Source organism: Myxocyprinus asiaticus, chromosome 36 (genome assembly GCF_019703515.2).
Source record: "Myxocyprinus asiaticus isolate MX2 ecotype Aquarium Trade chromosome 36, UBuf_Myxa_2, whole genome shotgun sequence".
NCBI classification, from domain to species: domain Eukaryota; kingdom Metazoa; phylum Chordata; class Actinopteri; order Cypriniformes; family Catostomidae; genus Myxocyprinus; species Myxocyprinus asiaticus.
Window position 1 is genome coordinate 21,595,635 of NC_059379.1, and position 27,919 is coordinate 21,623,553.

Here is a 27,919-nt window from a genome sequence, read left to right on the forward strand (position 1 = left end):
CAAATCAAAGTTTGTCATAGATGGACCATGGAGCTGGTTGGTTTGGTTTATGTCTGAGAAGCATGATGCCTAAAAAAGTGGACTCTTTGCTGTTGTGCTTTGTTGTAACAGGAAATTTGTGTGGGACATATCAAAGGGTCAAAAGGCTTTAATTTCATCCCCGCCATTCACCATAATTTCCTAATTGCCAGTCAGTTGCAGGGGGAGATACATTATCATTCTAAAGTGCATTTGATTGGACAAAAATCTGTGGTGCACAACATGAGTCATCAATACTTTGGGTACATTTTCCTTGGCGAGAAAGACTGTACATTGTCTATGCATATATCAACTATGAGATAATTTTGTTAACATTTAGGTGTATACTAGCATATAGATAACCTCAAAGCTAATAGATATAGAATAAAAAAATTAAAAATTAAAATAAAACAAAACTACTGTTCTTTTCATTTCATGGGGTCTTTAAAGTAGCTACTTAGATGTCCACACAAATGTAAGGTTTTTTGTTCTTTCTTTTTTGAAAGTTCATTCAATATTTATGTGTGCAAACTCAGGAATAAAATCACATTTTACATTAACGCTGCAATGAGTATCCAAGGCGAAGACATCAAAAAATATTTACAAAAATGAACTTTCCAAACACATTTATTGGGCTGATAACATTAATCAAACACAGTGTATGACCATTGTAAACAATGAAACAGAAAAAAGGCATCAGCTCTGCTCCAGAAATTCAAAATGCGCCAAGCATAAAATATTGATCTTTTTTCATTTATTTTTCCCTCTGATATTATTTTTTAAATGTTTATTTGTATCTTTACGTACTCATTTTCAGCATTAATAATTATATTTACAACGCCAAGACTCTCATTTTTATCGCAGACAATATCCCCCCAGATTCTTCTGTATGATGATTTTTGTCTTGACAGTAAACCTGCAAGGTTGTTGCCTGTCCTCCTCTCCACGCCACGAGCAAACAAAGATTGAGATTGCAGTTATGATTCAAGGATGTCTCTGAATTGGTCGGTGGGTTCAGTGTCCTATGTCCCTTTTTCCCAGATTTGTAGCAAGTTGTCCATATGTACAAAGGCTAAAAACTTTCAGTTCCATTGGAGAAGAGGCTATGAAATAAATGTTATATTTTTTTGAAAAAAAAAAAAAAAAAAAAAAAAAGTATCAAAACATTTGTGTGGTTATAACTGTATGTCACTAGTTTTGACTTGATGTATGAAATTGGATCTCTTTGCCAACAGTGCAAAGTCTCTTCTTGCTGGGGTTTCTTTTTTCTTTACAACGTCATGACTTTATTGGGCAGGACATATGTCAGTCTTCAGTCTGTACTATTCCATCATTTCTCTTGATTCTGTTTCTTGTACTTAGTGTTCTTGGGCTGGTCCACATCCTCACTCTATTTCAGCAGCCATTCATTCACTGTAAAGGGGAAAATTAAATACTATTTTGAGATTTTGTACTGAACATACTCAGATACTCTCTTTACTCCACTTCTGTTATGAGATCACAGACTTTCAAATCCAACACTCCTTTCTAACTGCTCATCATTTAACATTGGAAAATGTCTACATACTGTATATACAAATGCACACTACCGCATTGTGACATTAAAGTACTTGATGCAAATAATGATCCCCCCCCCCCCCAATAAATCAAACAAACAAACAAAACACAACTCAAATATAGTGCTAGGGAGTGGGAATACCACTTACTTTCTTTTCAATCTAAAACAAAGCACTGTCAAGGCTAATAATGCTGATTATAACACCACTACAGACACCTTTATTATATTTTAAGTTTATTTAAAAACAGGCAGTTATAGCCATTTTACATTAGAAAGAAATTATTCATATTAAATATGATGAAATTTCAAATTTTCAAACTTATTTCGGGTTAAATCGGATTAAACTATATCAAATCAACCACATTTCAGAAACATCCCCAGCTAAAATTTTACAGTTGAAGTCAGAAGTTTACATACATAGGAAGAAGCCACTGCTCCAAAACCGACATAAAAAAAAAAAGCCAGACTACAGTTTGCAAGTGCACATGGGGACAAAGATCTTACTTTTTGGAGAAATGTCCTCTGGTCTAATGAAACCAAAATTGAACTGTTTGGCCATAATGACCATCGTTTTGTTTGGAGGAAAAAGGGTGAGGCTTGCAAACTGAAGAACACCATCCCAACCGTGAAGCATGGTGGTGGTAGCATCATGTTGTGGGGGTGCTTTGCTGCAAGGAGGAACTGGTGCACTTCACAAAATAGATGGCATCATGAGGAAGGAAAATATGTGGAAAAATTAAGCAACATCTCAAGACATCAGCCAGGAAGTTAAAGCTCGGTCACAAATGGGTCTTCCAAATGGACAATGACCCCAAGCATACTTCCAAAGTTGTGGCAAAATTGCTTAAGGACAACAAAGTCAAGGTATTGGAGTGGCCATCATAAAGCCCTGACCTCAATCTGATAGAAAATGTGTGGGCTGAACTGAAAAAGCGTGTGCGAGCAAGGAGGACTACAAACCTGACTCAGTTACACCAGTTCTGTCTGGAGGAATGGGCCAAAATTCCAGCAAATTATTGTGAGAAGCTTGTGTAAGGCTACCCAAAACGTTTGACTCAAGTTAAACAATTTAAAGGCAATACTACCAAATACTAACAAAGTATATGTAAACTTCTGACCCACTGGGAATGTGATGAAAGATATAAAAAACTGAAATAAATAATTCTCTCTACTATTATTCTGACATTTCACATTCTTAAAATAAAGTAGTGATTCTAACTGACCTAAGACAGGAAATGTTTTCTACGATTAAATGTCAGGAATTGTGAAAAACTGAGTTTAAATGTATTTGGCTAAGGTGTGTGTAAACTTCTGACTTCAACTGTAAATGATAATGAAAACCAAAATTTTAAATGCCATGGATATTTTTACAATATTTACTGAGTAATCCATTATTTTGAAGAGAGGGGCATAATGATAATTTACACCTGTAATTTGCAAGCAAAACTACAGGTAAAAAAATAAGTTCAGTTTATATCAGCAACCCTTGTTGCCAGTGGTCCAAAAAAGCAAAACAAAAACCTTGGTGTTGTTTTCCAAAGTTAGATTGCCAATAAGTCCAGAAGCATTACAAATATCTTAATATCCAGAAAAAAAATCTTTCCTTTTGGTATCTCCTTTGTTAAGGCCCTATACAGTTAAATCTCAAAGAAATGGAACTCTCAATGTAAATCCATCCAAAATTGTTACATTTAAAATGCTATGTGTGCAAAAATTATGATTTTATTTTTTTTTATTTTTTTGTAAAATTGAGTTTACAGTAATATCAAACATTGAAAAAACAATCCTATTATACTACAATTAGCTTGGAGGTCATTTAGGAGAAATACTTTAGTAAAATAAATGAAAAACTTCAATACTACACTGCTGTCTTTGTTTGAATAAGCTGTTAGTGACTGCTTGTTCCCTATCTGTCACTCACTCGACGTTGGTGTCGATGTAGTGACACTAGGGGTCACTCTTGGGAGCCCGAGACACCTCTGGTCTTTGATAAAAGGCCAATGAAAATTGGCGAGTGGTATTTGCATGCCACTCCCCCGAACATACGGGTATAAAAGGAGCTGGTATGCAACCACTCATTCAGATTTTCTCTTCGGAGCCGAACGGTCATGCTCGCTGAGCTGAATACTACTGTTCATTCACCTGCTGGATCTGACGGCGCATTTCAGCGGCTACTCCCTCCTCTGCACTGGTGCACTGCAGAGAACGCCCCTGGGCGCTTCGGCAGAAAAACTAGAGAGTATATTTTCTGAAAGAGCATTTTTCCCCTCTAAAAGAGTATATATTTCTCTAAAAGAGCGCACACACGGAACGTCTTTTTAAAGACGCGTCTTTTTAAAGATGCTTTTCCGATTGTGTGTTATTTCTGGTTGTGCTCGTTATCTCTCGCCTTCTAATGGTCACGATCACTGTCTTTCGTGTCTGGGCACTGCTCACGCGGAGACAGCGTTTGTGGATGTCCATGGCAACGTTGCGGTCGCGGCTCGCCTTCGTAAGAAAGCGAGCCACCCCAGAGGCTCCCGCCTCGGTCCTTTTACCCACGGGTTTGAGGCCAGCGCGGCTAGCACTGGGGGCGATTTGGGGACCACAATGGGACCGCCTCCGCCGGGTATCCCCCCGCGGACCTCCCATTCCCCAGCACGCTCGTCTGCCCCGATCGGGCTTCCGGGTGAGTCCGCTGGCTCGTCTCACGGCGAGTTCGACCTCTTATTCGGAGCCCGCGAAAGTGATGAGCTCTCGAGCGCAGCATTGGAGAGCGGGCTCGTCCAGTCGGAAGCCTCAGCTGGGCTCCTCCCTTCGGGGTCACAGGCTGACGCGGAGATGACGACATGCTTTCCCGGACAGCCGCGAGCGTAGGTTAGAGTGGATTTCACCGCTCTTCCCTGAACCCTCACGGCTCTGTGATTGGTTCCTGGGCTCGCGGCGCCGCTCAAAGCCACGCCCTGCTCCGTTCCTTTCTTCCCGGAAGTGCATGAAGAGCTGACAAGGTCGTGGGAGGCACCTTTTACTGCCCGGTCCCAATCTTTTCAGCTTCCCCGCTCTCACTACCCTCGATGGTGGGGCGGCCAAGGGTTATTCGGCAATCCCCCGGTGGATAAAGGCGCTCGCGGTGCACCTATGCCCGCAGAGCGCCGCCACCTGGCGCGGGTGCCCAAAGCCCCCGTCCAAGGCCTGTAGGTTTACGTCGTCTCTGACGGTCAGAGCCTACGGCGCTGCTGGACAAGCCGCCTCCGCCCTGCACGCCATGGCTCTCCTGCAAGTCCGCCAAGGCGCTAAAGGAACTGCACGAGGGTAGTTCCGCCCCGGGATTGATGCAGGAACTGCGCTCGGCGACCGACCTCGCTCTCCGAGCGACGGAGGTCACGGCGCGGTCTCTCGGGCGGACGATGGCCACACTAGTGGTCCAGGAGCGCCACCTTTGGCTCAACCTGGTCGAGATGGGTGAGGCCGACAGGACACGATTCCTTGCTGCCCCCATTTCCCAGGTGGGCCTATTCGGCGACACCATCGAGGACTTTGCCCAGCAGTTCTCGATGGTAGAGCAGTAGATGGATGCTAGCCGGCTTATCCTGCCCCGGCGTGGCTCAAGATCCCGCACCCCATCTACTCATCGCCGAGGGCGTCCCCCTGCGGTGACTGCACCGGCTCCGCCACAGCCCGCCCCTCCGGCCCGGCCCCGGCGTGGAGCCCACCGCAGGAAGCCGACGCCACCCGTCTCACAGCCGGCACCGAAGAACCCACGGAGATCTTCGAAGCGCCCCTGAGACGGGCGACCCAGGGACAACGAAACCCGCTGCTCTGGAGCTGGTAAGCAGATCTTCATCTTTTTGTTACCTTTTGCATTTAATTGCGCTGCATGCCTAAGTGGCTGCAGTACTCAAGAGCTCTGCAAGAGTGGTTTCCTTGTTCCCTGGGTTACATATCCAGTGTGTACGGCTGGCATCACGACCACCGTCCACCACTCCATTTGGCAGGTTGGCGCTCCAGCGGCGGTCTCCCGCCCTGAGCGCCCAGCTGTGGCACAAATCCGCCCCCGATGTGACAGTCTCCACGGGTCATGAGGACAGGCCTCTTCCTCCCCCGTCCCAGGCTGTTCCGGGGCTGGTCACAAGGAGCCAGGTAAGTGCTTCGATGTCCTCGGACTCAGCACGGCCACGATGTGGTGTGGCACCTCGAGCTCCACCCCGCCGCGAGGCCCCACCCGCCGGTACATCCGATGACGTTGTCCCTTTGGTCCCCCTTGCACGGAACTTGGACGCATGGCTTGCGCTTTCCAGTCTGTCACGAGGGCTGGTCCGGACCATCCGACTCGGCTGCGCGATTCACTTCGCCGGGCATCCGCCCAGGTCCAGCGGTGTCCACTTCACCTTGGTGAAAGTCGGAAACGCTGCTACCTTGCGTGGAGATCGCTACCCTCCTACGGAAGGACGCGATAGAACCTGTCCCTCCAGCTGAGATGAAGAAGGGGTTTTACAGCCCCTACTTCATTGTACCGAAAAGAGGCGGTGGGTTGCGGCCAATCTTGGACCTGTGAGTACTGAACCGGGCCTTACACAGACTCCCGTTCAAGATGCTGACGCAAAGACACATTCTAGCGAGCGTCCGGCATCAAGATTGGTTCGCGGCGGTAGACCCGAAGGATGCGTACTTTCACGTCTCGATCCTTCCTCGACACAGACCCTTCCTGCGGTTCGCGTTCGAGGGTCAGGCGTATCAGTACAAAGTCCTCCCTTTCAGCCTGTCCCTGTCTCCTCGTGTCTTTACGAAGATCGCAGAGGCTGCCCTTGCCCCGTTAAGGGAGGTGGGCATTCGCATTCTCAACTATCTCGATGACTGGCTAATCTTAGCTCACTCTCGAGACGGGTTATGCGCACACAGGGACCTGGTGCTCTCACACCTCAGCCGACTAGGGCTTCGGGTCAGCTGGGAAAAGAGCAAGCTCCTCCCGGTTCAGAGCATCTCTTTTCTCGGTTTGGAGTTGGACTCAGTCTCCTTGACGGCGCACCTTACGAACGAGCGCGCCCAGTCAGTGCTGGCCTGTTTGAAGGCGTTCAAACAGAAAACAGCGGTTCCACTGAAACTTTTTCAGAGGCTCCTGGGGTATATGGCATCCTCGGCGGTGGCCACCCCACTCGGGTTGATGCATATGAGGCTGCTTCAGCACTGGCTCCAGACTCGAGTCCCGAGACGGGCATGGCACCACGGGACACACTGTGGGCCATTACGTCGGTCTGTCACCGTCTTTTCAGCCCTTGGACTGACCTCTCATTTCCACGAGCAGGTGTTCCGCTAGAACTGGTCTCCAGGCGCGTCGTGGTCACGACAGATGCCTCCAAAACGGGCTGGAGCCCGCCCAGACGTGGCGCTCGGACCTCACGCTCCTTGTGACAGCTCCCCCCGGGCAAATTCCCCTGAGGAAGGCCCTTCTTTCTCAGGGAAGGGGCACCATCCGGCACCCGCGCCCAGACCTCTGGAATCTCCATGTCTGGCCCCTGGAAGGGACGCGGAAGACCTAAGCTGTCTCCCACCTGCGGTGGTAGACACGTTCACTCAGGCTAGGGCTCCCTCTACGAGGCGCCTGTATGCCTTTTAAGTGGCGTCTGTTCGCTAAGTGGTGTTCTTCCCGTCAGGAAGACCCCCAGAGGTGCGCAGTCAGATCAGTGCTTTCCTTCCTGCAAGAGAGGTTGGAAGGGAGGCTGTCCCCTTCCACCTTGAAGTAGTACATTGCTGCCATAGCAGCCCACCATGATGCAGTCGACGGTAAGTCCTTAGGGAAGCATGATCTGATCATCAGGTTCCTAAGAGGCGCCAGGAGGCTGAATCCCTCCAGGCTGCACCTTGTTCCCTCATCGGACCTCTGTAGTTTTTCAGGGTCTACAGAGAGCCCCCTTTGAGCTTTGCAGTCAGCCAGGCTTAAGGCACTCTCCTTGAAGACTGCCCTCCTGACTGCGCTCACTTCCATCAAGAGGGTAGGTGACCTGCAAGCGTTCTCTGTCAGCGAAATGTGCCTGGAGTTCGGTCCGGGCTATTCTCACGTGATCCTGAGACCCTGACCGGGCTATGTGCCCAAGGTTCCCACCACTCCTTTTAGGGACCAGGTGGTGAACCTGCAAGCGCTGCCCCAGGAGGAGGCAGACCCAGCCCTGGCATTGCTGTGTCCGGTGCGCGCTTTACGCATCTATTTGGATCGCACGCAGAGCTTTAGAATCTCTGAGCAGCTCTTTGTCTGCTTTGGTGCACAGCGGAAAGGAAGCGCTGTCTCCAAGCAGAGGATCGCCCACTGGCTCATTGACGCCATAACTATGGCATGTCTCGCCCAAAACATGCCGCCCCTGGTAGGGCTACGAGCCCATTCTACCCGTGGTGTAGCGGCTTCTTGGGCCCTGGCCAGAGGTGCCTCTCTAACAGACATTTGCAGAGCAGCGGGCTGGGCAACACCCAACACCTTTGCAAGGTTCTACAACCTCCGGGTGGAACCGGTTTCGTCCCAGGTAGTGGCACACAACACAAGCGGATAAGCCCGGGATAGCCGGCCGGGTGTATCGCTTGCACATAGCGCCTTCCACCTCCTTTTGAGCTGAAGACGTGTGCTGTTAATTCCCAGTAGTGTTCACAAAAGTTGTTCCCTGGTTGACTTCATCCGAGCCCTGTGGCAGTCGAGTTTTCGGAGAGACTCGCTGCCGGCCCAGTACACGCGCTAACTAAGATCCCGGTTCTGGGGTAGGTGCTCCGCATGTGGCGGTTCCCTGTAAGGCTAACCCCATGCGATCTATATCTTCCGCTAGTTCGTTTCCCTACTGGCAAACAGCGTCTTCCTTGGGCAGAGCCCCTCAGTCTCCATGTTGTAGTAACTCCTCCCCCATTGGGCAGGATCTACCTTGAAGGCTCTCCACATGGTTGGAAAGACCATGTGATGTATTCTTCCACTTAAATATCTCCCCCTCTCTTGGGGCGAGGTGTGGTCTCCGCGGTGTCCTCCCCTTGGGAGGGACACCCCCCGACTAGACCTGGCGGCCCAGTCAGATAATCCCCCTTCTTTTTTAGGGAGTGGAAAAAGAGAAGGGGAAAGAGGCCACGACTGGGTTAAGCCTGTCTCTATCTCTGGGTAGTCGACTTGTCCCCAAAAAGGGCCGTTCGACACTCATAACTGTGTTGGGGGAGGTCACGTGTCGACCTGGTGCGCTGGCTATGAGGCACACAGCAAGTCTGCCCACCACACACCGCCAGTTCATGTAACACAGTTCAGCCTTGTGGCGTTTTGTATAGGGACCCCTAGTGTCACTACATCGACACCAACGTCGAGTGAGTGACAGATAGGGAACGTCGTGGTTACTGGTGTAACCTCCGTTCCCTGATGGAGGGAACGAGACGTTGGTCCCTCCTGCCACAACGCTGAACTACCCGCTGAAATGGCCGGACCTTATATCGGCTCCTCAGCGTAAAACCTGAATGAGTGGTTGCATACCAGCTCCTTTTATACCCGTATGTTCGGGGGAGTGGCATGCAAATACCACTCGCCAATTTTCATTGGCCTTTTATCAAAGACCAGAGGTGTCTCGGGCTCCCAAGAGTGACCTCTAGTGTCACTACATCGACACCAACGTCTCGTTCCCTCCATCAGGGAACGGAGGTTACACCAGTAACCACGACGTTCTACTATTCAGCAATTCTGCTCATGTTCAGATGAGCGGATGGAGAAATTGTTCCTATAAACAATTGTTTGCTAACTAAACAGTAAGCACTATGAAGCTTATGAATGTTTATGTTAAAATTGTTAGTGTTAAAAAACACAAGATTGATATTTTATGTAAGGATCAATCTTCCCCATACAGAAGCATCAATATCAGAAGTATAGTTATTTCAAGATCGATTCGCCAATCCCAATATAGTGTTAATTCTAGCTGCAGCCCATGATCACACGGGAAGTCGGCATGTTGTTTCCAAGAGTTCCTGTATCCTAGGATCGGCCATTTTCTATCAGACATGTTTGCATAGGCTCCAGTGTGTTTGCCTTCCCCTGGTGAAACCAGAAGCGTGTTGCATCAGCAAATGGGAGACTCGGGTTCGGATCCTGGGTTGAAACATAATCAGTGACAGTTGCATTTTTCCCTCTAACATAAAATTTTTACTGTACTGATGGCTAGTTTTAGGTTTGGGATTTGGGTTGTGGGATACAGTTTATAAAACATGCATTCACTTTTGGTGCCTCTCTGTGGACATTACACAAGGAAAATCGAGCTCACACGTGCCCATTCGCCCAACAACACTTCCAGCTTTGGCCACCGCGAGCAGTGTTTTGAATTTCGGTAAGCACAGACAGATTTTAGCTTAAGAAAAGTCAACCTACCATTTCTGATTTCATTGTGAGATCAGTCTGCTGCTTTGCAAGACACCATAAATCATCACTGTATAGCTTCCCAGAATTAATAATTTTCTCATGCACTGAATATTATCACCTCAAGGTAAAATTTAACATTCAATTAGCCTGCAGACACCTCACTGTGATAGTTTTACTAAAGGATCTATTTCTTCTGTCTCCCTGGTTAAGATACATGACCTGTGATACCTAACCAACACTAATTAAATGCCTCTTTTTACCTCCAAGATATTTTCATCCATTACTAACTCAAATGTAATAAAGGAACAAATCTTTTTTTGGATCACTCATTTACCCTTTGGGGTGGTAAATTCAACCTCTCAAGCAAATGCCATACCGACTTAAAATAATCAGTTCAAGAGTACAAGCAAATCCTCTATAATTAAATTGCGTGATCAGAGCAGTCTAGATAAGTTTGTTTCTTTGTTAATGATGCTTTGGTGCTTCAGGGGTAAAACAATTTGTACAACAACATTTCAGGCATTGTGATAGAAGCACAAACAATATTGTGTGCATGATCTGAAGATGCCCATGGCTTCCAGAGCAGACTGCTACTTTATTGAGGCTCAGAAACTTATCCTACAAACTCAGTCAATAAATGATGCATGTTCAAGTGGAAATTACCTCTAATTATCTTAGCACTTTCTACTAGATGACAGAGCACCCAGCAAGTTTATTTTATATATAATAAGCAGTTTATCTGTACAAATGACATATTTGAAGAAATGGGTAATTACATGGATTTGTTGAGGGTAAATATTTGCTTGTAAGCTGCTGAATAATTAAGTACAACCCCCTCAGCCCCCTCTCCCAATTATCGGTATTTCGAAACGACTGTGAGTGTTCAGAATTCCTCAAGTTTGGCACAATTGTGGAGCATCGCATATACAAGCGCTACTCAGAGTACTTTAAGAATAGCGTGGCACGGAGCAGTACTCAAATGTACGCATACAGTACGCATATTGTTGCTGCATAAACGGAGTAGTTGTTGAATACACACAGCGCCATGTGGTGCTGCATTTGTACTTGATAAATGCTATTTGTTTGAATCAGAGCGTGCTATGATATATGGTGTTTAATTAGGCTATTCTTCAAAGATAAATGGTTATATGATAATTTAAATCAGAAGAGAGAATAGTTTATTTCTGTAATATTTATGTTATGTGATGTTTATTTACATATTTTATGTTATTTACATACATATTATGTTACATATCATATTATGTTATCATGAGGTACAAAAGAGATACTTCAGTAATTCAGTTGCTGCTTATTTTTTATTCTGTTTACTTTTTAGAAACCTTGCATGTCCACTACTTTCACTGATGAGCAATCAGTAAAAGCCTCAATAACACCTACATAACCCTGAGTTCTCTAACAGGAACGCTGTAGCAGCCAGTATTTAATTCACCAGCATTTCACCCTAGAATTACAATTTTATGATAAGAAAGAATGTTTGATATGATATTTTTAAATATTTGTGTATTGTGTATGCTATGAAAGTGAATTTGTTTTTTTTATATGTGCATTAATTTGAAATGTTATTATGCACAGTGTAATGTATTGTAATGAAACAATCTTTTGATCATAAATTCTTGGGGACTTGCAGTCCTGTTGTTATTATTATAGCCTAAGGATAAATTACACATTTAATATTTCCCAATGTTTAGGGAATTATAATTATTTTAATACTAACGCAGACAGACAGATAGACAGATAGACAGACAGACAGACAGACAGGCAGACAGACAGATAGACAGATAGATAGATACAGTAGATAGATAGAAGTCCCCCCCCCCTTTTGTCTTTTCCAAATTTTCCTTTTAATAAAAATATTAAAAGCTGTATAACACCCAGAAAGTCTTAATGTTAAAGGTCACAACTGGTTCTTCCCATACCCATTAAATCAATGGAAGAAACAATTTGTTTTAAATTGTTATTTCTCATAATTATAAACAAAAATATATATGTTTTTTAAACTTTATAAAACTTTTTTTATTTAGTTTGTTTTGAAAGTCTTGACCAAGTCACAACGTTTGGTTTCAGTACCACAAGCTATGCAGTGTTCATAACAAATATTTTGAAGGGTCAGAAATTACCCTAAGACAATAAAAGGGGTTAAGACAGCAAGTGAACCTTTAAGTCCAAGTTTCTGCTTTAGTGTACTTGTTTACAATGTACAGAACAATATGTAAAAACAAAATGTTCAGACCAAATCTATGCTGTGTCTTTTCCAAATTTTCCTTTTGTGTTTGATGGAAAAAAATAACAGGACATGGACTTGGAAATGACGTGAGGGTAAGTAAATGGACCTTTTTCAGATTTCTGTCTTTTGGAACGCCAAAGTAAACTGTTGCAGGTACATTTTTGTTGCTGTGAATAGAAGTCCACAGCAAATATTTTGTTTACCCATGTGCTCCAACAGTGGAAAAAATCCATTCAATCCATTTACGTTTCCACGAATTTCCACAAGAGGAAAAAAATAGAGAGCGGTGGATTACAGCAGTCAGATGAAAAAAAAAAAAAAATGCTAAATTCACTGTCACTCTCTCATCAGCTGTGGTAAAAAAAAATTTCCCCAAGGTAATTTAACACAAATCATAATGTTATAAATTTACACTTGATAATAATTGTTTAAAAAAAATAAAATAAAATTATATACATATATATATATATAAAAATGCTAGAGTTACGCTGCTGAAATATGGCGGAAATACATCATTGCAGTCTTTGTAAAGGGTCCATAATGACATTTTTTACTTTTTATGTTGCATAATTTTTGGGTCAGATGGCTCCATTTTCACTTATTTTCAGCTACTTGAGCAAATAAGACCTTTAGATAATCTAAAACCCTCACCAGCTTGTACTGTTCAATTAAAATCAAATAATTTCTTCTCATTATTATCCGTCTCTTACACCTCATCGTTTATGTCCACTGTAACTGCACCACTTTAATGCAAGTGTTGCAATTATGTGTTTTGAATAGACAAGTAGAGCTACTGCCTTTACATCTGACCAAACACTGCAAAGGTCACGACTGTGCAAAGTGAAGAGAATAAAGAAAAAGGTCACTTATTTTAGATGCACCTCTTCGATAAAGTCACTTGGAAACTAACTATCTTAACATGTATTATACAAAGGAGTTAAAAAGTCCACTTGTCGAAATGCTTCTATATCACATTTTTCAAATTTTATTAATTACAAATTATATTATCAGCATAACAATTTGAGTGAAGAATTCAATTGAAAAATTAACATGAATTTTAGAATTTTTTAGCATTTTTTAATTCCCCTTTTTCTTTAATGACAGCATGCACTTGAGTTGGCATGCACTCCACGAATTTGTTAAATTCCTGATGATCCGTTCCCCCAGCATTATTTAAGAATGTTCCAACAAGCATCTTGTGTGCTTCAATGAAAGAAAGAAAACCTGACCTTTATTCAAAGTGGTGAACATGGTCAAAGTGATCAGTGACCTAGAAATAGTGCCAAATCTTCAATATTTCATATTAATTTTACATCAAAAAGTTTCTTTGTTTAAAAATGTCAAAATTTTAAATTAGATTTTGAATCCCAAATTTTCCATGTAGACTCAAACTTTTAAACCCCACTCAGTGTCAGTGTTGTCCTGAAGTCAATGAGTAGAAACATTTTTTGTACTTTTTGTTTTATCATGGGATAAACAAACTTACACTCTCTAATTCAAATCAGAATGAAAGATCATAGTGAATAAGTGACAGAAACACTGACACAAACCTCGGTACTGCAGCTTCTGTGCCCTGTTGTTGGGGCAGTCCCTGCCCTGCATGCTGAAGTTGATGTTGGTGCGGATACAGCGGTTGTTCAGAGGCTGTACTGGACGCACGTTGTCACTCATACTTAGGAATATCTGTGAGGGCTGATTCTGACTGAGAAGTCGCATGGAGTGCATCTGTAGGGACAACACATACACACAGAGCATTTATTTAGTTGGCTCTCTGATGGCAGGTCAGGCGATTATCGCACACTCAATCCAATCCTAACAGACCTATATCAAAACCGTCTAGGGAACCGGCATTCTGTAAGACTATTTATTACGTGAGATCCACCAAACATGTGGGTATGTCACTTAAGAACAGCTTATACTGCATGTGTTAACTGTTTGTATATCTGCTGTGTCAAAAACATGTTTCAGCCTCAAGTAGTACGGTGTTAGCCGAGTCTAATTTCATTTACCTGCATCTTTGTGACGTAAATTGGCTTGTTCATCAGAATCCACGTGGCAGTCTCATAGCACGGTGGGATTGTCATAGACCCTTCGTAAGTAATAAAACTTGATGTCTCTGGATACACCTCCTCAATGTTTAGCCCAGAGAGAAGGTATGCATCATCTACACAAAGGGAGGGAACGCATCATGAAATGTTGTTGTTTATTCATTAAATTGAATTCATAAAGCCAGTCTAGAGAGCAAATTTACACAGATGAATTTGCCATTTTAATGCTCTAAATAAATTCCAAACCCAACGGCATAATTTTCAGCAACCTCTTCATAATTCAATGTTTAAGGTAGAGTTCACAAAAAATCTGCAACTATTTACTCATCCTCATGTTGTCCCAAAGAGAGACATTTCCCACTCCTCTTTTCGATACAAGAACACATAACTCACATCTGCCAAATTCCAAAATAAAAAAAATAAAAAAATAAAAAATCCAATTTGTCAACGTACTGTCACAAGTTTGATTCCCTGATTCAACGATCCGTTCGCAACAGTTCTCGAGTTAACAGCTCACTGGTGGAAAAGATTATAAGTGAATAATGACATAAATTTCAGTCTGTTCCTCACACAAAGCTATCATATGGCTTCATGAGACTTGGAATATAGCGAACAAGTCATATGGACTTAACAGCTTGACAGATGTGGTCTTTTTGTGTTCCACACAAAAAAGGAGGAAAAAAACAAAACAGCATATGGGTTTGGAATGACATGAGTAAATAACTTAAAAACGTAAATAACAAAGGAATGTCTAGAAATGATGTCCAAACAACAACAGCAAAGCACTAACAGAAAACAGTAACAAAGAACTCTGCAGATGATAAAAAAATAATAAAAAAAACTGGCACCTTTGTTTGCCAAAACTCCAGTCTTTTCAGCTGGATGTATGCTCTGCCTTTGATTTGTTGGGTGGCCGGTGACAGCTTGTGTTATTTTGACTTCACAATAGCGGGCCAAATTTAGATAACGCAGGGCTGAATTTATGAGTAGCAGGACATACTGAACCCACCTTCCACTGACAAGAGACAAGTAATAGGTTCCGACTCATATCAGCCAGAGGAAATAGTTCATTATTCTCACCCTATCCCATTGATTACCATTCTATCTGAGGCTGTGAAAATCCCTGCATGTTTGCAATTCTGCTGGGATCATCATGCAGAACTTTGATAGCTTTGGTGGCATAAATAATTCCTTGTGGCTGTGGAGGAGGGGGGTACATTTGAAAAATACATGCGCTAGCTCCACAACCGGTGCAGTAAGGGCTGGTAATATTCAGCCGGCATGAAGGAGGTGGGGGAACAGAGCGTGAGGCCAGGGAGGTGGGTGGGGGGTTCTGACAGCTGTCAAAGCCCACTCTCCTCTGCTCTCCCCCGGTACTGCTAGTCCTCCCTGAGCTCGGCTAGCCTGTGTTCATGCACCGCTGCGGCCTGGGATACAAGCACCAGCCACCAGGGTTCAGAAAGCTTTATCTATTCATCCACTCTTTCACCCCTATTAATTCAATTATGAAGCCCTTTTTTCAAAAGCCCTCTGGTGAGCTCAAGCATAATGCCATGGAAGATTTCTACTACTCTGCATTTCAGTGTAGCCATGAAATATTCCAGAACTGATTCTTTCAAATCAAGAATGTTTAGCATAAATGTTAATTTATACAGTAAAAAAAAAAAAAAAAAAAAAAAAAACTATAAAAACAACAGCAGCTACTGTAAAAAATCTTTAGTTTACAAAAGTTGTCATCATTATAAACTAATCTTTGTTTCCATTCATTTAACTTGACAGTTTTTTCTACTTATTTTTGGTGTTTTCAGAGTTTATGACACATTTTCTTTATAACCGGTAGTCATTCATTTAATTTAAAGTAGTCAAAAAGTGAAAGGAACACCACAGGATGTCACTTTAGTAAAACTTAAGATTTGACATAAACAAGGATAGTTACCCCAAAAAGTTGCATAGATTACGTTTAGGACATATTTGGGTCCTTTTTTATGCTTTAAAGTGAGTCACAATCAACTGCCATATTGAAATCAGCAAACAGGACATTCTTATAAATGTACTGTTTTTGTGTTCCGCAGAATAAAGTAGTAAGGGTTTTAAACAACATGAGGGTCAATATTTTCATTTTTGGGTGAACTATCCCTTTAACCCTCCTATTGTCTTAATAAACTGCACCCTCCTTTTGTCCTTCGGGTACAGTTGTCCCTGTCTTTTACTAAAATCTGTTTTATTGTGGTCCCAAAGTGTATAATGATAGGGAGAGAAAATGCTATATGCTGAATATTAATGGAGTAACATAATTTTTAATGAATATATATATATATATATATATATATATATATATATTTAAAAACCAAGGATGTCTCAATTTACATTTATTTCAATCACTTTGGACATTTTATAATATGTTAACTATACTTCAACTATTTCTGATGTATTCTGCTTGTAGAAAGTCAACAGTGTACATTTTGGAGTAACAATTTTAGTACATGCCTATTTCACAAATGAATCTCTATTGTCTTTCTCAGCCTTCAAAATGGGCCAACTTTGCACATCCATTGCAAGAAATCTCTTCCTTTCCACCAATTTCAATCAATTTTTTGCAGTGTTACAGGGGTTTAGGAAGGTGCCATAATAGATATTTTTGCCCAGTGGGGCAGGTGGGAATTTAGAAAATAATATGGGGCTAGGGGCTAAACTTGAGAAAATGTGAAATATTTTTAGGTCAAAATTGATTCACAGATATACAAAAAATGAAATAAAAATAAAAATAAAAATATTAAAAGCTGTATAACACCCAGAAAGTCTTAATGTTAAAGGTCACAACTGGTTCTTCCCATACCCATTAAGTCAATGGAAGAAACAATTTGTTTTAAATTGTTATTTCTCTTAATTATAAACAAAAATATATATGTTTTTTAAACTTTATAAAACTTTTTTTTATTTAGTTTGTTTTGAAAGTCTTGACCAAGTCACAACGTTTGGTTTCAGTACCACAAGCTATGCAGTGTTCATAACAAATATTTTGAAGGGTCAGAAATTACCCTAAGACAATAAAAGGGGTTAAGACAGCAAGTGAACCTTTAAGTCCAAGTTTCAGCTTTAGTGTACTTGTTTACAATGTACAGAACAATATGTAAAAACAAAAATGTTTCTTATTACCAACAATATAAATGGTGAGGTCTGAATTTTTCACTCACTTTTATATGTTATTCTTGTGATGGTGTCTCTGTTCAACATTCGATTCAGAAATGAATTTGAAGTCTCAGATATCTGAAATGGAACAGATGTCAAGGGAAGGAGGGGAGTGGAACAGAGTGAAAGTGAGGCAGAAGGACAGTGATAGATAGGAAAGAAAAAAGAAGAGGAGTAAGCAGGGGGAAAGGGTCAAGGGAACGTGAAGAGAAGCAGATTAGTAGTGACAACTTTATTTCTAAATGGCAAAAAACATAACTGAGAAAAAATAAAAAATAAAATATGAAACAAACATCTCAGGGGAAGTAAAGGGAAAATCTCCCAGTCATTCAGGTAGTGTCATGTCACTTGAAATTTACTTAGACCATTTAAGCACTGAAACACTTTACACAACTACACCAGGATGAACCCAACAGTGTTCTGTAATTTAATGACACCTGATAGAACCACTTACGACATACCCATTTGCAATGATCGACAAGTTCTTCAAAAGTTGTGACTGTTTTTTAGTAAGAAGCGTTGACAGAGCCAACAAGGATAAGTGTGCTCTTGCTTTCTTTTGACTCCACTTTAATTTGCTAATTTGAAACACGTTCAGTTTCAGAAATTAAAAGAAAAGTGCCTCATGACTACAACACAAATCACTTTAATTTTGACCTCCTCATTGAGAGAACAGTGAAGACTGAGGCTTAAAAGTCTTAGTCACATTCTTGTGAGACTTTCTACAATATTACCTGGGGCTGCAGTCAGCCATTATCTCACCCAAGAAATAATTAGTGTGGACTACACAGTGTTTGAAAAGAAATGTTGCTACAAAAAATAGCTTTTACTTTCCCTTGCAATCAATGGTTTTGCCTTGCCAAGAAACAACTTATCCATATAGCTGTTTATATCACAAACAAAATAGCATTTTTGGCACACTTTGCATTCAATCTATGGAGACTCACATGAGAGTCCTTCCTGGAAGTGTGACGCCAAAACAGGGAACACAGCATGTGATACCTCAGAAAAGGGCTTTGGCTGTGTATCATGACAGAGTGAGAATAAGTGCAAGAAAAGACACTGAAATCAGAGGTGATCACTAGAAAGCCATTAAAACAAACCTTCCATTTTATTTTATTTAGTCTTTATTTTATTGAAATGATGATATTACCTTATCACTCCATTTCCCCATCTGTCCCCAGAGCATACTGTAGCTCAGTGTTTCAAATTGATGAAAATGTATTCATCTTTAATAATAATAAATGTGTCTATATTTAATTTAGGATGAATATAAATATAACTGTATCCTGACAGAAGGGAGATATTAATTTAAAAACATACCTCTTTTATAAGTTTTCACAGCTGTGTCCCTACTTTTTGTCACACCATCAGATATTTATGAAACGATCATATATATTGTAAAGAAATTGTTTGGAATTTTTGGATAATTTCTCTCATTTTAAGTAGGTCTTCTAAGAAGCTAGAAACAAAAACAAAATTACTTCTACATGAGTAATGTGTTACCTGTCAACTCCGTCAGATGTTCTTCAATAGGTGGAGCTGACAGTCAGTTTGAACCCATTCCCAATTCATTCTTAATCAAAGCGAATGCTGCATTTGTCAAATATAAAATAAATATTTGACACGACAGTACACGTTTGTATGTATAGTATTGACACATAATGAGTGATAGGCAAGGAAAAACGTTTTGTGAGAACTTTAAAAAGGCAGGGGCTTGCACCAAACATTTGGTTAACAATGTTTAAATATTTAACAGACTAATAAAGAATTATTCCTTGGTACATAAACCTTTTTTTTGTTTTTTTGTTTTTTTTCTCCTGCAGCTTGTTTGTCCCAGCACATAAGTGCATGATACAATTTTTTATTGTATACCAAGTACATAAAATGTTCTAATTTCTCCAAAATATCATCTACAGTATATAGTTGCATCATAGCATTAAAAGACATTTTACTTTCTAGTATATGGAGAGTCCATATTGAGTCTTCATGCAAAGACTGCATAATTGTTCCTATAGAGTCAGAGAGTGCATGAATTAAACACATTCCTGTTTGGACAGACAGCAGAGGTGACTGCACTATGCTCACTTCCAGGGCAAAGATGACTGCCTGCCACTGACTTTGGACGGGTTAATTAGTTTAGCTTAAATTCTTGTCCTGAGGGAGAAAATAAGGTAATGGTCTATCACAGCTCTTCAGACATTTCTCTGCACAGTCATTTCACAAAGCAGGGGAAAGTTATTTCATAACCTTGTCCTTCCAGAGTGACAGGGATGATGCTGTCTGGTAATTGCATGGCTAATTGTTTCTGAGCTTTAGAGCATGTATTTATTTAATTAATGTGCTGAAGTTCAAATTGGGCAATAATGTGTCTCCGGCAAAAAAAGATTATTGTCACAAACATTCATGTCAATCCGTAAATTCACCTTCATGTCAGTGGAGAGTGTACATGGCAGAGAGATTTTAAGGACAGAAATGGCCCACTAACATGCATATGAATGGGAGAAATTGTAATGCTAAAAATTGCAGCTGTAGGACTGTCTTAAATGAGCCAATCACCTTTTTGATAGAGGCCTCGCAATGCTCAATATGGTGGCTGCGGGAACAGAATTTCCACCTTACAGTGAAAAGCGGCAATCGGCTTTTGGATAAAATGTCCACAGCATTAGCTAGGCCACCTGAAATATAACACTTTTTTTGTGTGAGTTTAAAGAAGCACAATTTGTGATACCATTGTTGTCAGATTAATATTATTTATTTATTTAATTTTTTTTGCTGATTTGAAATATATTATTTAAACGTTTTCTTGACCAACAGTTTTGTAGATTTCAGTCTTTCCCCTTTCAAGTAGATAGAAGCTGCGCTTGAATTGGCATTACAAAATGGCCACAGAGTGACCTGGCATGCCTCTAAAGGAACTTTGTTATGTAGTGAGACATGACAATTAAGCACTAAAATCTTTTTATTTTTGCATGGATGTATAGGTAATACTCACCTTCATAAATATAGACACTATCACCAACCCATTTGGACTCTTGGCAGCTTCTGTGTAGTTTGTGTACAGTTCATGGTTGTAATGTATAAGCTGTACCTGTGTAGAAAAAAAGACAAAATGGACATAAATCAGCTTTGACATAATGTGCAATGCTTTATCCTTGGCAAAGAGAGCATGAGATACAGAAAAGCATCCCTACTTTTCTCTGTTTGCTCACCACAAAAGACACTTTGACAAAAAAGGGTTTTTATCTCTGTTGATTAATTGTGATTAATTCCATGTTTCTTTTGGAATTTATTAAATATGAACAGCATAATTGGGAAAAATTACTGGTTGATAGTAATTTGGTTGATAATTACTGAAATTCCAGTTTCCAGTGTGTGGATCTTACAACCTCTTTTCACCTTGTCACGGTCCTGTCACCTTGCCAGGTTGAGTTTTTATCTGACGAGGACCGTGGCATCATCGTTCCCTGTCTGTCTTGTGTTTCGTGTACATTCTTTGTGTGAGTGCATGGGTTACCGGCGTGTATGAGTTACCGCCATTTGCTCTCCGGTGATGTCTCCGGTGATGTTCAGCTGGCGAGTTGCACCTGATCCTTGTTTGTCCATGCCTATTTTAATCCCCTTGTGTGTCATGTCCTTGGTCTGATTTAATGTTAAATGTAGTTCAGTGTTCACTGAATGTCTCGCTAGATTGTTGTTTGGTGTGAAGTAACTAACCTCACACTCTCTGCCTAGTTGTTCCTGTCTCGTGTATCTGTTGGTTGTCTACATGTCGGGTGTGTGGTTGCCTTCCAGTTCGCTACATATCAGCTGGGTTTCCACTGAGGATACCTCGTCTTTGCCCGCGTGTCGGGAGCTACATTGCCCTACCCTGCTAGGCGTCATTCTGCACCTCACTAAGCTTCAACGGAGGATTCCACAAATTTATTCCTCGACATCCACAGTGACTGCTCACATTTATTGTAAATAAATCCTTTGAACTATTCCTCTGCATATGGGTCTGTTTGTCTCACTATCGCTCGTTACACACCTCAAATGAATTTGAAAAATGAATTTGTCAATTTGAATGAGTTTTGTACAGAGCCGAGAGTCAGTTTGGATAACAGACAAAGTTTTTGTCATTACAGATGGCTCTGAATCACAATCAAAGGTAAACAGCTGCTTCTGTCTTTGTTTGATTATGTCTGTCAAATTTAAATTTAAATTCATTGTGAAGCACAGGTAATCTTGCTTGAGTGCACACTGTCCCTGTGAAAGAGGTTCAAAAAGGCAGTTTAGATAGGTGAAGAGGATGCAGTCTCTTTTTGCTCCAAGAGCTGAGAACAATTATTGTAAAATAACTTTTCTGATGAAAAAAATGTGCATTTACTGTTTATTAGTGTCTCATCCAAGGCCTTATCCAACTAGAGCACATTGTAAACAATATGATGACCATGTAGAGTTGCTGGGAGAACCATCATTTTCTTTTTTCAGAAACTAGGGACACATTCTTTCCCTACCCCTTTTAGCCTGATGGTTTTTTGTTTTTTCTTTTCTTTTTTTTTTTTTTTTTTTTTTTTTTGAGAGAGAGAGAGAGAAATTAAAAACTGTGTGGCTGATAGAAATTATGAAATATGCAAAAGGGGAGCCAGGGAGTGACAGATCGTCTGTAAACTTAATCAAGTGTGGAGGACCACGATTACTGAGCAAAATTTAATTTGATTAATTTTTCTTTGTTGTTTTTTCTTCATTTTTTGTGAAGCCAGTACTTTTCCCAAACTCTCTAACCAGCTAATTTGAAGCGGGAGGCAGCTGCAGCAATACACTATCCAGAGAAATCACAAGAGAAGAAGAAAAGATTTGGAGAGCTGTATTAGATGTAGTCTCATAAAGTGCCTAAGACAGCACGCCCACTGACTGCCTACGGTCAGTTCACTAATCATCTGATGCATATTGCACTATAAAACTGGAAAACACTTTCTCAATCTAGTAAGCACTAATATGATTGGCTGGTTTGATGCAACTTCTGCGGGTAAAGGGACCTAGGCTTTTAATATCTGTCAACCTAGAAACAAAGTCATGTTTAGACTGTACCAGGTTGATACAACAAATACTTTTGAGAATGAAATAAATCATTGGATTTGTTGAAGTTTGCCAGGGTAGTCACATCAAATTTTTGCAGATATTCAGGGGGGAAATCACTAAGAATGAATTGCAACAGGTAAATGCTTATTTTCCATTTTAAATGTTTATGCTTATTTGCACATGCTGTCTGTGCCAGTTTAGCACCCAAATCATTAGTAAGCAATTTAGCAGATCAGGTGTAACGTTATGTTGGCGCTGGCAATGACAAAGACAATGACGATGGAGTGAAGAACCCAAGTGCAATTTTATTAACAAAAGTGAGATCCAAAAACCCTAACTCTAAATGTGAACAAAACATAAACATGAACTTGACTTAACTAAACTTGACATGACTTGGTGACTATGAAACAAAACATAAACATGACTTGACTTGACTAGACTTGACTTGATCATAGAACCAACAACAACCTACATACACAAACAATACCTGACAATGGACAATGGCAAACATGAGGGTTAAATACTTGGACATGGGAGAACACATGACAAAGATAACCAATGACAAGACTGAACTAATAATAAGACATTTAAACATGAACCAATGACATAACAGAACTGATAACAAGATAACTAGACAATAAACCAATGAAAACAAGACACATGAACATGGAGGGAAACATGAAATCACATGACCAGGGGACCAAATGACATGAAACACATGAACAAACACATTAAACATTACATCAGGCAAGGGACAAAAAAAGCATCCTCAAAATCTGTTCTGAACGCAATTTTCACAGCGTAATTTACATCTTTCGATCTGGTTCGGAGCGCTATATAGTGGAGGATGCAGCGGACTACCTTGATCTGGACTGTACAGCATCACTCAACTACTGTGATCTAGACACCTGAATCATCTCTTAAACATGCCAAAAGTGTGCTTGACTATACCGCATATATGAATATATGCATAAGTATTATACTCTTCTCCATCATTTGATCACTATTTCATAAATCATTCATGAATCATCACTGAATTTTTCTTTAATTCAATTTACCACCTGCTTTCCTCAGGTGGTAATAGCGTGATGTTAATTGCTCGCGTCAAATAGCACAGAGTTCTGTGAATAGAGCGCAATTTATAAAGAGCCTATTTAACATAGAAAGGAGTTGCATTAACACGGAAAGTAATGACAATGACAATTTAAATACTCAAGAAACAGCACTTTTTCAGCGCAGATTGAGCAGCTTAAATTAGATTGTGGGTGTTTAAAGAATAAGATGCAGGTTTTTGTGCTGAAATACATACAAGTGGCCTGAATGTTTAGTGAATTCACCCCTCAGAGTTTTGTTTGCGGCACTTAGTAGCAAGTTAAATGGATATTCACCAGCAGAAATGTGTATGTTTTTTAAATTTTTTTATCTTATTTATGTCAGTCAAATGCACTTATTTTCTGTACTGTACTTAGAGTCTCTACTTATTTCCCGCTACTTAGTGTTTTCTTAATAATATTTTTTTTCAGAAAAGGTCTGTTGTTGTAGGATAATCAATTTAAGATAACCCCACCCCTACATAGACAAACTGTGATTGATCTCTTTACATGCCAATCAGACATGAAAGCCTCTTTCTGTCTAAGTGGGTGGTTCTAGATCAGACTAGTTCTGGCAAAGTGTCAGACATTTACATTTTCTTTAAGGAGCAATGTTTTGCATCCATACAAAAATATATGGTATTCTTTTATGGGTAACACATAGGTTCCATTTGTTAACATTAGTAAACAACATTTGTTAACATGAGCTAACAGTGAATAATACTTAAACAGCATTTACTAATCTTGGTTCATTTTAATTTCAACATACAAGTACATTTTTAAAAAGTTGTATATAATAAAATTAATTCATTAGTTAACTAACAATGAACAATTGAATTTTTATTAACTAATATAAAAAAAGATTTATAAATACTGTTCAAATATATTGTTCATTGTTAGTTCATGATACCTAATGCATTAATTAATGTTAACAAATGGAACCTTATTGTGAAGTGTTACCCTTTTATGTCAAATGCTTCAATACAATCACTTCACTGACATAATTAGATATCTTATTATAGGCCTAGAATATATATATATATATATATATATATATATATATATATATATATATATATATATATATATATATAATTAATAATAAACAAAATCAGATTTTGCAAATAAAACAGGAGGAATTCATTATAGGGGCACATTTCGTGGGCCTTTATGCAATTTTCCATTATATATATATATATATATATATATATATATATATATATATATATACAGTTGTGCTCAAAAGTTTGCATACCCTGGCAGAAATTGTGAAATTTGGGCATTGATTTTGAAAATATGACTGATCATATAATTTATTTAAGGATAGTGATCATATGAAGCCATTTATTATCACATAGTTGTTTGGCTTCTTTTTAAATCATAATGATAACAGAAATCACCCAAATGGCCCTGATCAAAAGTTTACATATCCTTGAATGTTTGGCCTTGTTACAGACACACAAGGTGACACACACAGGTTTAAATGGCAATTAAAGGTTAATTTCCCACACCTGTGGCTTTTTAAATTGCAATTAGTGCCTGTGTATAAATAGTCAATGTGTTTGTTAGCTCTCACATGGATGCACTGAGCAGGCTAGATACTGAGCCATGGGGAGTAGAAAAGAACTGTCAAAAGACCTGCGTAACAAGGTAATGGAATTTTATAAAGATGGAAAGGATATAAAAAAGATATCCAAAGCCTTGAAAATGCCAGACAGTACTGTTCAATCACTTATTAAGAAGTGGAAAATTCGGGGATCTCTTGATACCAAGCCAAGGTCAGGTAGACCAAGAAAGATTTCAGCCACAACTGCCAGAAGAATTATTCGGGATACAAAGAAAAACCCACAGGTAACCTCAGGAGAAATACAGGCTGCTCTGCAAAAAGACGGTGTGATTGTTTCAAGGAGCACAATATTTGTTGACCCCTCTCCAAACATAGCACTTATGGTTGTGACCATAAAGCTCTATTTTGGTCTCGTCACTCCAAATTACAGTGTGCCAGAAGCTGTGAGGCGTGTCAAGGTGTTGTCAGGCATATTGTAACCAGCTTTTTTGTGGCATTGGCTTCTTTCTGGCAACTCGACCATGCAGCTCATTTTTGTTCAAGTATTGTGCTCCTTGAAACAACCACACCATCTTTTTCTAGAGCAGCCTGTATTTCTCCTGAGGTTACCTGTGGGTTTTTCTTTGTATCCCAAACAATTCTTCTGACAGTTGCTGTTGAAATATTTCTTGGTCTACCTGACCTTGGTATCAAGAGATCCCAGAATTTTCCATTTCTTAATAAGTGATTGAACAGTACTGACTGGCATTTTCAAGGCTTTGGATATCCTTTTATATCCTTTTCCATCATTATAAAGTTCCATTACCTTGTTACGCAGGTCTTTTGACAGTTCTTTTCTGCTCCCCAAGGCTCAGTATCTAGCCTGCTCAGTGCATCCATGTGAGAGCTAACAAACTCATTGACTATTTATACACAGACACTAATTGTATATCGTCCCAAGCCCCTGTATATAGGTGTAAGTTCTCCACCGATTCACTCACTCCAAAACACACAATTCACAAACACTCAGGAAACTGATTTAATCCAGAATGCTTTTCTAAGTGACATCCAGAGGCCAAAACAGTGTGAGAAATTAACTTTTGCATTAAGGAGCAATATTTGCCCTAATATTTGTTTTTCAGGTGGATTTTTCACCTTTATGAGGGCATTGTTAGGGCATATTGTTTTTCCTAACCATACAAAATATAATGATATAATTTCATTGTTTTATGTCAAAAACTTCAATTTAATAAAATAATTTCATGAGATAAGACAGAATTGTAAGTATGTGTGATGTTATAAATAAGAAATAGAGGAATTAATTAGCAGGTTTTAGCCCACACATTTTTAATTTCAGGGGCATTTTTGTCACCTTCAGAGCCATTTTTAGAATCAACGACATCATGTCTTGTCTGAGACACACCACTCACAATATCTATATGTTGGTGCAGCTATCATTATGAGGACTCTCCATAGACATAATGCTTTTTATACTGTACAAACTATAGATTCTATCCCCTATCCCTAACCCTACCTCTTAACCTAACCCTTACAAAAAACTTTCTGCATTATTGCATTTTCAATAAAACAGTGTTTAGTATGTTTTTTTAAGTGATTTAAATTACGGGGACACTAGAAATGTCCTCATAAACCACATTTATAGCATAATACCCTCGTAAACCACTTAAACCTGCCCACACACACACACACACACACACACACACACACGAGAGAGAGAGAGAGAGATCTGTCAAACTGTGAGAGGAGAGGTGTCTCTGCTACGATGGGAGACAGCTTGTGCCTCTGGTGGGCCCCCTGACAAGCTCTTTATTGTGTGACAGCTGGCTTAAGCCTACTGCAATGGGCAAAATATGAAGACAGCAAGTCGATAGCAGAAAAAGGGGTGGACAGCGCTAACAGGGCAAATGAAATGCAGTCATCTGGAACTGACAACCAAAAGCGAACGAATCAGAGTGTACACTCACAAAGCAAATAAACGGAAAGCCCGGGAGTATGGTTGGCAAGCCAATTTGATTACGTTAAAGTTAAGCTACCCCGAGAAGGAGCATGTAGTCTGTGTAACCCACAGTTTGAGAGGGACACTCACTGCAGCATAAAGGAACAAAAGGCAAAGCTCAGCTGACTTCAAGTAAAATGACCAGTTGCTACTTACCTAAGTGTTACACAGTCTGAATTTAATTCAAGATCAGGGCTACTGATCTTAAAGAGTACAACTGTCATAAATTTAATATTCACCCTCATATATTTCAAAACCCATGAGAATTTATTTCTTCTGTGGAACACAAACAGCGTTTTTATAGTATAATTTAATGGTGACCACAACTCTCAAATAAGATTTTCTAGGCAAGATTTTCAGTGAATAAAGGATTCATATGGCTTAAGAAGGCTTGGAATAAAGTGAGCTGCATAGACTACTTTTGTGATGCTTTAACAGAATATTTCGGGTTCAATACATGTTAAGCTTAATCAACAGCATTTGTGGTATAATGTTTAAAAATAATTTTGAATCGTCCACCCTTTTCTAAAAAAACAACAACAAAAAAACAAAAACAAATCAAGGTTACAGCGAGGCACTTACAATGGAAGTGAATGGGGCCAATTTTTGGAGGATTTAAAGGCAGAAATGTAAAGCTTAAATTTCATAAAAGCACTTAATTCTTATAAAATAATTAATTCATCTGTTAATACTAGTGTATTATTTGAGCTATAAAGTTGTTTTTATGTTCGTTTTAGGAGTTACTGCGCTACGTCATAATGGCAACGAAGTTGTAAAACTGGGACACAAATTTACAAAGATTAGT

The 27,919-nt window shown here is 40.1% G+C and overlaps 1 protein-coding gene across 2 annotated transcripts in view; it reads right to left on the bottom strand.

The window, feature by feature from the left end:
• Nucleotides 1–629: 629 nt before the first annotated feature.
• Nucleotides 630–27,919, bottom strand: part of LOC127427493 (carbonic anhydrase-related protein 10) — a 287,921-nt gene continuing 260,631 nt past the window's right edge. For both annotated transcript variants that reach the window (XM_051675144.1, XM_051675143.1), the window contains 5 exons: nt 20,392–20,487; nt 17,402–17,474; nt 14,169–14,323; nt 13,710–13,884; nt 630–1,431 (listed from right to left, as the gene is read on the bottom strand). In XM_051675144.1, coding sequence (XP_051531104.1) covers nt 1,409–1,431; nt 13,710–13,884; nt 14,169–14,323; nt 17,402–17,474; nt 20,392–20,487 — 522 coding nt within the window. In that variant the 3' untranslated portion in view covers nt 630–1,408. The remainder of the gene's footprint in view (nt 1,432–13,709; nt 13,885–14,168; nt 14,324–17,401; nt 17,475–20,391; nt 20,488–27,919) is intronic.